The sequence below is a fragment of the Punica granatum genome, chromosome 3, assembly GCF_007655135.1.
Source record: "Punica granatum isolate Tunisia-2019 chromosome 3, ASM765513v2, whole genome shotgun sequence".
Classification (NCBI taxonomy): domain Eukaryota; kingdom Viridiplantae; phylum Streptophyta; class Magnoliopsida; order Myrtales; family Lythraceae; genus Punica; species Punica granatum.
The window spans coordinates 16,329,874-16,339,871 of NC_045129.1; the positions used below are offsets into that span (position 1 = coordinate 16,329,874).

At 33.0% G+C, this 9,998-nt stretch overlaps 1 protein-coding gene across 1 annotated transcript; it reads left to right on the plus strand.

The window, feature by feature from the left end:
• The first annotated feature begins 1,843 nt into the window (after positions 1 to 1,843).
• On the plus strand, positions 1,844 to 2,935 carry LOC116199128 (ethylene-responsive transcription factor TINY-like). Its single transcript, XM_031529422.1, has one exon. The coding sequence runs from the start codon at positions 1,978 to 1,980 to the stop codon at positions 2,683 to 2,685; it is 708 nt and encodes a 235-aa protein (XP_031385282.1). The 5' UTR covers positions 1,844 to 1,977; the 3' UTR covers positions 2,686 to 2,935.
• The last annotated feature ends 7,063 nt before the right edge of the window (positions 2,936 to 9,998 follow it).

Genomic DNA, 9,998 nt, shown 5'->3' on the forward strand with positions numbered 1-9,998 from the left:
TTTAAATTTAAATTCTTTAAAATTTAATATGAAAATTATTTAAAATTATTAAAATTATTTAAAATTTAATTTAAAATTCTTTAAAATTTAATATTAAAATTATTTTTAAAAGTTTTAAAATTTTAAAAATTTAAAATTTTTAGAATTATTTAAAAATTTTCTGCCACGTCAGCAAGGAGGTGACACGTAGTAGCCACGTTAGCGTCGGCTTGACGGCGTCAAGCTCGAGTTGACGGTTTGTACCATCATGAAACAACTTTAAAACATGTTGTACCATCATGTAGCGAAAAAAACTTTTTGAACCATTATGAAATATTTGTAAAATATTTTGGACCACCGGTGCAATTTACCCATCATGTCTCCCCAATCAATTTCAAAAGGTTATTTGGTATGTCCTCAATAAAATTTTCTATTACAAGGGAAGCATATGGATTTAATATGATCAAATAGAAATCCTAATAGTTAATAAAGGGACATAGATAGTCCAACAATGATTATTGAACATAGTTACAAGGGAAGCATATGGATTTAATATGCTCCGTTTGGTTTCACAGTTAAAATCACAAAAATTTTAATTTTAACTTTAACTCAACACACTACACAATAAAAATATACATTTCTCAAGTAAAAAATTTTAACTTTAACTTTAACTCAACACACTACACAGTCATTTGTCATTTTCCACAATCAAAATCAAAGTTACTTTAACTCTAAAACCAAATGCAACAAGAGCGTCTTGGTTACGAGACGAAGGTATGCATCACTACGCAACTCCCTCTTTGATGGTTCTGTTTGAAATCCTCTCTGTTAATTTCTGTTCTCAACAAGATTTTCAACAAATAATCCTGTTCAGGATAGGCAATTGAGAAAAAACTATGTAGGCACTAGACTGTACGAGAAAGGCAATTATGTGATAAGAGTTACTTGTTATGGGGAAATCAATGCATTGAGCCGAAATTAGCTCACCTCCGACGGTCTTCTCTCGTAAAGCCAAAGACGTCCCAAAACAAGGTACAACTTCTGGAAGGGGCATGATCAATGGCTGGGAACAATGGTGCCAATTGCTAAGCAATTTCGAAAAGGTTCGATCATGCTGGAGAAAGCATCTAATGATAACGAGTGCGCTGGTTCAGATGTCAATTGAGTCTTGTTAAACATCATGGTCCGAGGGTCTTAATTTCGACACTCGACAAGAGCATCAACATAAACCAATCTCACATCCGAAAGGAAATACGGGTCTTGACGAGCTCATGACCCAAATATCTTCCCTCCTTGAAGACGCAACTTTTCAAAGAATAAACGCGTGCCCTCAGCATTCAGAGTGAAAAATACCTCCTAACAGGCGATTTCCAAGCCGGACACTCATGACCCAGATGATGAGTCGATCTCCTCTGCATACTTGTCATGCCACGAAGTGAAAGTGCCTGTGCAACCAGCTGACCAAATTACCACCTCATGTTATGGCCTTCTTAGAGGACTCAAATTGAAGTCTAGACGTTACAAGAAACGAAAAAGAGACTTTTTAATTTTACCGTGCAGTAATAAACTAAAACTGCATAGGTCACATTATTATTTTCTCGGTGTACACCTTATTACCCGAAAGTCCAATGGCTTCAACTAATCAAATTCAATCTGAATCAGCTTATTAAGGTGTAAAACTATCATAACTCGAATTTTCTTTATTCATAATACTCGGACCGAAATATTGCTTAGGAGTCATATTATATTTAAAGTCACGTGGTGACGAGTATATTATTATGTTCTAAATTTCTTGCTCTGCCCCTCCGTTAGCAAGTATATGTCACGGTGTGTAAATATATTGGTAGGTCGACCGTCGCTGTAAAGGAGCGTGTCCACTCCCCTCTTCCCTCTTCCCTCTTCCTCCCCCCTCACTACCCTCCTCTCTCTCACTACAAAATCAGCTCTCTCCCCAGTCTTACTCCTCTGCCATCTCTCTCTCTCTCTCTCTCTCGCAAAATGACTGACCCAGAAGTAGAGCCGCATTCTAGTGCTGAGTCCGAGAGCAGCAGCAGCAGCAGCACCGGCAACTCCGGGCTGCAGGCGGTCGAGAAACGCCCCAGACAAAGTACAAAGAGCAGCAGCAGCAGCAGCTTTAAGCACCCGGTTTACCGGGGAGTCCGAATGCGGAGCTGGGGCAAGTGGGTCTCCGAGATCCGGGAGCCCCGCAAGAAGTCCCGGATTTGGCTCGGGACCTTCCCCACCCCGGAGATGGCCGCCCGTGCCCACGACGTAGCAGCCCTCAGCATCAAGGGCGCCTCCGCCGTCCTCAACTTCCCCCACCTCACCAGCCTCCTCCCCCGCCCTGAGTCCCCCCTGCCCCGCCACGTCCAGGCCGCCGCCACCCGTGCCGCAGCAATGACCGAGCTCGACCCCTCCTCCTCTTCCTCCTCCTCCTCCCATTCCCTGCCTTCATCAGAACCGTCCACGTCGCCCTCGTCGGTGTCAGAGTCTGACGATCAGGAGCTGGGCCAGATCATTGAGCTCCCCAACATAGAGTGGGGCGAGTTCGCGCTGGTCGACACGGTCGTGGACCGGTGGGCCGAGCCGCCGCAGTGGGTGGAGGAGGGAGCGGCTGAGTTTGGGGTGGACTATTTCCTCGAGCAGATGTTGGCTGCAGATAGCAATGACTTCCCCAGCAAGCACGAAGGTCTAGTGCGAGATTAACGGCTAACTTATTACTCTGCCTTTTTAGTTCTCTCTTTTCTTTTTTCTTTTTGTTTGTTTCTTTTTCTTTCGGTAATTATATATTTTTTCAGGTGGCTTGATTTGTAATCTCTTCTTCTTCTTTTTTTTTTTGCTTTTTTTTTTATGTTATACCTTGGCACCTATACACTATACCCTAACTGGTTTGATATATATGTGTAATATAAGTTCACACAATTTAGAAATTGATAGCTCTGCTTTTATTTCTTTCTTTCCTTCTGTCTTTAGTTCCAGTTCCAAATTGCAAGCAATCCAATAAAAAGGGATTCAACGAGGTCGCACTCATCCAGGACCTAAAACAAAAAAGTTCTAAATTTGATTCTTGCCGGTAGAATATTTAGGCTTTGTTTAGTTTTGGAGTAATTTGTTTACTATACTTCACTTAACTCCAGTTATCTTTAATTTAACAATACAATTATTACTTTTCTTTTTTTCAATTCTTTTTATCTTAACTATCATTCAATTTAATTTTTAATAATAAATTTTAACAACCGTTCATTATTTTTTTCATAATTCAACAACACAATTATTACTTTCTCTCAACTATTTATTACTTTTTTTTCTCATAATTCAACAACACAATCATTACTTTTTTTTATTTTCTCCATCCACCTTATTATTGCAACCCTAATTAAATATATATACATAGTTGGAATGGAGTTAGGAGTTAACTCAACTCCATTTTCAAACAACCCCTTAGTATCCGTTTATTCTTCTTTTCCCTATTTCATACTAAGAAAAAAGAATAGTAATACGAATTAATAGAAGCATGATGAAACGTTTCATTAATGGGAATTGAATTTAGAATATCTTGATTTTGGTAAAAAGTTGCAGGTATTCTTGACCGGTTTGATCAAAAATAGGTATATGATCAAATCCTATCGGACAACAATCTTCTAAACCTTTGGTATATGCTCAAATCCTATTGGACGCAGTTTTTTCCATCTATTATTTTGAGATACTAATGATGTTGCATCATTGGGATGTCCTTTATCACGAGATGCTAGTCCCGAGGACTTCCTAATAAGTCATAAACCCCAATAATTGTCAAAGTTGAGCACTTGGCCTTATTCTATTCTTTCTTCTATTATTCCTGAATTGAGAGTGAGACAAGTTATTTTCGAAGCTTTGGGCAATCTGCATAATTAGTTGATTGGGACTTCCGATGGGTAATTTCTCATCTCGTTAAATCAAAGTACGTATTGAAGAAGGAATAATATGAGTGGGTACATACGGAAGGAATAATTTATTCGGGTATCAGTAATTTATCTCACAAGGACAAAGCTTCTAGAATACTCGTAGATTTTTTTTTATATTATTTTTCATTAAAATATACGCATATAAATGATAACAATAAATAATTAATTAAAACGATTTGTCGTAAGGTCATTACTTAGCTTGAGCCTCATTCATTTTGCACAATGCTATTTTTTACAGATTCATTACTCAGAAAGATATAAAAACTTTATAAAAATATTTTATGAAAATATTCTAACTTATTAGGTGACCGATATGCTAATAAAGATTAAAAAAACACAAAGAAATCTCTTTTATAAGTACATAAAATTAATATGTCGCATTTCACCCAAAAAGTAAAAAATAACTATATCGCACATGAATCTACCAATTAAATCATATGATTTTATTAAACAATCATAAAGTTTTTCACGATCCCTCGTATCAATGTGACTCCATGTAGATACTATATTGAACAACGACTTTGAGCACATAACTGTGCAAAAGCGGAAAGAGAAGGTCGGTCCAAGACAAACATGATTCTCTATAATTTATTTTATTTTTCTAATGAACTATATATGTAAGGGAAGCATCATACTTATATTTAGTAAGACCTAATCATACTTATGTTTAGTAGGACCTAATAATTGATAACGACTGGTGCTAACCAACTACATAAAAGTTACGTACCAGCTAGAATGTGCAAAGTATTAGTAAAGTCTGTATGTCTATATTTATTAATAGTAGTCCCAAAATGTCATGTCATGGGTTTCTTCGTCTTAATTGTTTGATTTTTTGGATACATTATATTATATAAAATTAAAATTAGGTGCAATTTTATAATGTGCAAATGCACCACACCACAATTTCTATGAAACTTTTTTCGAAGTTTCACGGCATTGTGTGTCAACCTAAAGTTACTTGTTTATTTAAAGTGCCGTAGTGAGTAAGGTACATATTTTACCAAGAATCAAGGACAGTTCCTTTATAGTTGGGAATTGTTGACTAATTATTTTGTAGTACAATTTAAATCAAGGGAGTAAAAAATCTTCCAATTAACGCCTCATAAAGTTGTTTATTCTCATACTTTACATTGATTGAAAGTGCATAATCTTTGAAAAATGCGGTTCAATAAAGTGACATTTACCACATTTCAAGATCATGAAGTCTTGGGAACGATCTTATCTTTGAGTTTTCTTATATAATTTTCTTTAATGAAAAAATAATAATTGATTATCAACTGCACATTGAGCAACTATCAATTTCAATTTGGCAAAAAATCATTTTACACGTACATAACTATGGGTGAATTCTACCATGATAATGTATTACGCTGTGATTGTGAGTTATACATGACACTGTCAGATGATTATCCCGACATCTTCATATTTTCTAATTGAGAGATGATACGGCCGCGATTCTATTCTACGATTGCTTTTGCAATTCCACTCAGCTATAGTTTGACTTCTATGTGCAAAAGCATATAGAGATTAAGAAAAAGAGCCGTTGGAAGGCGTGGGAATTATGTGGGCTTGTTCTAATCGTGCCGTTGCAAGGCATTTCATTGTCAAGCTCTCGATTCTTTCATATGCGGGCGTTACTTGCGACAAAATTTGAATGCTTGCAATAACCATCCAACTTGGATTCTCCCAGCGAAATAATTTTCATCTTAGAGGATATATAACAGACAAAATTTCTTATCTATTTCTTATCATAATAGAAGATTCTTCGGGTGAAGATGAGCTTCAATCTTCAGATAATTTCAAAACGCATTTAAAGATGCTGGCTAGCTAGTGCTTCTTGAATTTATTCACATTTTTCATAAGAAAAATACACTTTCAAGAATAACTCAAAATTCGACCATTTAATTTTAAATCTCGAAGAATAATTCTTTTTTTGTATTTAATTTTGAACTGATTCTCTTCTTTCATATGCATCCCATATATTTATAATTTGGTTGTAAAATGCATCATACCCAGATCCATTATGATATTAAGTTAAAATACTAAAATCGATTTTGCATACATTTATGTTTAGTGATCCATACTTTCAAAAATTAATACATTTTTTATGTGACCATAATCTCGTAAAATTAGTTTCTTGTGATATTTTATTGAAAATCTGTGCATCGGCTCAATCAATTATTTCTAATAAAAAATATGTTGTTCAGTGAGAATTCTTTAGTTCATCAATTCTGTGCTTGATTAATTTATATGTCATATATTATTCATAATACTTAATAAATTTTATAGTACTTTTTATATTTATTACAATAAGCATAGGGTAGTCGATTTTACTATATGAAGATAGATTTGTGCTACAAATAGCAATAGCAGGCGACAGTGAAAATTCACTCAATTACTGAAATCCAAGACCTTTTGTAGTTTTTTTTTTTTGCTGAATTTCTGTAGATTGTTAAGAGAACCAAAGTGATGCTAGTGAAAAGATGTGGATAAGAAAGATCAGTTAAAATAAAGAACTCCAAGTTTGTTATTTAGAATACTGTTGATATTATTGATTTGTATTGTTATAAATAATATAGAAACCTCTTATTCTTACCATTTTAAGACAAAGCAAAAATTTAAGAATAGATTACCATTGTTGCCTTTCACTTATTCATTTGTAACCATATTTGTGTCATCAATTAGCTTCAAATGTTGACATTCCATCTACCATTTATACCATTCCGTAATAGAAAAGTGACAGAAGAAGTAATGCCGTCCATGAATTTTTCGTCACGGAGAGTAACGGAATGGTATAAATGGTAAACAGAATGTCAGAATTTGGGACTAATTGATGACAAAAATATATTATAAACAAAAATGATTACAAATAAATAAGTAGAGTAAGATAGTAGTAGTCTACTCAAAATTTAATGAGACAAAAAGAGTGGTAATAATTGCTCCCGAGAAAGTGAAAACGAGTGTGGTCGGTCATTTTGTCTTATTTTTTTTTCTGAAAGAGGCTCTATTATCTACCAACGACTCCGCACAGTGGTTTTGTGTGGTTGTGGAATTCTATGCAGTCATCCTTTCTGGAGATAATTCTATTTTACTCTTTTCAAAGTCCATGCCTACCTATACCTCGTCCTCCGCATGAACAAATTTAACAAAATTTAGGACAATATTCTTGAGAATTGTAATAATATTAGTCATATTATTGTGATCTTGAAACTCGTTAAAAGATTATAGGAGAATTTTAAAGAGGGACTATTACAGTGGTATAACACGAATGAGGCGTGTGAATGAAAAAATTTACAAATAGTTAAGTGAGTTTTACCTATTAATTGATCGACTATACTCAAATCTGAATTAATTGGAGTCTATTAAGTTTTAGATTATCAGGTGGTACATACCTGATAAAAGCCCAGTAATTAATTATGTGTATATACTATTTATAAATTTACACATGTGTATGAACTTGAAAATAAAAAATAAAAGGGTTAGAATAAGATTTGTCTTGCAAATTTACAAGTTAATATGTTCTAAAGAAATTAAATGATAATAATAATTATTTTAACTAATAAATAATATATGAATATGAACAAAATATTTACAAAAATTTTGAGTCACTTATTATTCTATTTAGTAAATAAATGTTAGTACTTTTATGAAAACAATTAAAAATTATTTATAGTTAATTAAATCTTGCATCCAAGTGACTGCACCACTTTATTATACATTAATTTACTTTCATGAAAACTTAATCTATAGCAGATGATTATGAATACTGAATATAAATTTCCCTCGTCAAATAAAGCTAAGAATTTTGACATTTTACGAATCTTAAAATCATTTGCTTAGAAATAAAATTAATGATAAAAAAAATGTATTTTCATATATGAGAAAAATCGTCATCTTTATCAATGACTTCTTGAGTATATATTATCATTGTAACTATAAAGTTTGCCGTATTAAAATTTGTAGGACAAAATAACAAATTTTTATAAGTTAACATAAGCTCTAGAGTTCAACTATTGTTTTATATCTATTTTCTCAAATCGCGACGTGTAAGTTCATAACTCAAAAAAAATTCAATCACGATGGAAACGGCAAAATACTAAAACGCACATTTCTCATTACCGATAAGAGTAAAGGTACAATTTTTTGGACTCTACATTTAATGATTGAAAATGATCTCCCCTGGCAAAGAAAGTTGTCATGAAAGCTCTAGGCCGGTCCAAGGAAGCACGTAAAATTGTTATTTTTTTGGGTGGGGGGGGGGGGGGGGGGGGGGGGGGGGGGGGGGGGGGGGGTGTGGTTTGGGTGGGAGCTGTAAAATTGTTATTTTTTGTTCTTTCGAGCATTTCTTGGATGTGTGCATTTGAAGACATCTTGGGATCCTTACGGTGCATTTGGATTCATAATTAAAGTAACTTTGATTTTGATTGTGAAAAATGACAAATGAGTTGAGATTATAAATTTGACTTGGAAAATGTGTGTTTTTGTTGTATTGTGTGTTGAATTAAAGTTAAAGTTAAAATTTTTGACTTGGAAAATGTATATTTTTATTGTGTAGTGTCTTGAGTTAAAGTTAAAGTTAAAATTAAAGTGATTTTAACTCCCAAAACAAACCAGCCTAAATTCATTAAAACTTGTTCGTGTAAACGACAGGAGATCACGTACCCCTCATTTCTTTTTCTTCATTTTTCACTAGGTAGCAATGTCGGCACGATCCCACAGATAAAAAATTACGTTCACCAATTAGCTCTAAAAATATAAATAAAGTCAAAACACTTAATTTTTAACATTTATCTCTTTAAAAATATTAGTTTTGAGTTATCACAACCGTCTAAACTAAAATGTTAACCTTATCAAATACAACATATTTTAATTATCAAATACAAATTGTTATTTTTTGTTCTTTCGAGCATTTCTTGGATGTGTGCATTTGAAGACATCTTGGGATCCTTACGGTGCGTTTGGATTCATAATTAAAGTAACTTTGATTTTTATTGTGAAAAATGACAAATGAGTTGAGATTATAAATTTGAATTGGGAAATGTGTGTTTTTATAGTGTAGTGTATTGAATTAAAGTTAAAGTTAAAATTTTTGACTTGGAAAATGTATATTTTTATTGTGTAGTGTGTTGAGTTAAAGTTAAAGTTAAAATCAAAGTGATTTTAACTCCCAAAACAAACCGGCCTAAATTCATTAAAACTCGTTCGTGTAAACGACGGGAGATCACGTACCCCTCATTTCTTTTTCTTCATTTTTCACTAGGTAGCAATGCCGGCACGATCCCACCGATAAAAAATTACGTTCACCAATTAGCTCTAAATATATAAATAAAGTCAAAACACCTAATTTTTAACATTTATCTCTTTAAAAATATTAGTTTTGAGTTATCACAACCGTCTAAACTAAAATGTTAACCTTATCAAATACAACATATTTTAATTATTTATTATTCAAATATAACATATTTTAACTATTTATTATTCAATAATCACCATTCGGGGATTGGATTAGTTTTAAAAGACCATCGCATGGATTTAATTAAATGTGAGACAAAAGCGTGCTCATCGTATTAAACCTACACTCTTATACCATCTGTGATTTTGACATAACACAACCGTTTAATTTAAAATATTAACATTGTTAAATACGTTGTGGTTTAATTATTTATTATTTAACAAACATAATAATCGAATTAACTTATAAGGACATTTATGGTATTTATGTATTTTAATATTTCTTCGGAATTGTACGTGAATGATTTCTCTTTTATAAGAGGATTACATCTCATTGTTCATCAAACTATATTATCAAACTTGATTTAATTTATGTTAACGTTATTATTTTCATACAATTTTTTCTTGACTTTATTATTTTCTTAATGATTTCACATACTATTTGCACCCTGAAAATCTTGTATATTATAAAATTTAGGTTAATTGCACCATATAATCGAACGTTGATAGATATTCTTAAATCTATCCCAACGTCGATTTTTTCCCTAAGGTATCTCAACTTTGCTAATTTGGTAAAACAAAAATAACAGCGTTAGGATACTTCAGGGAAAAAATCGACGTTGA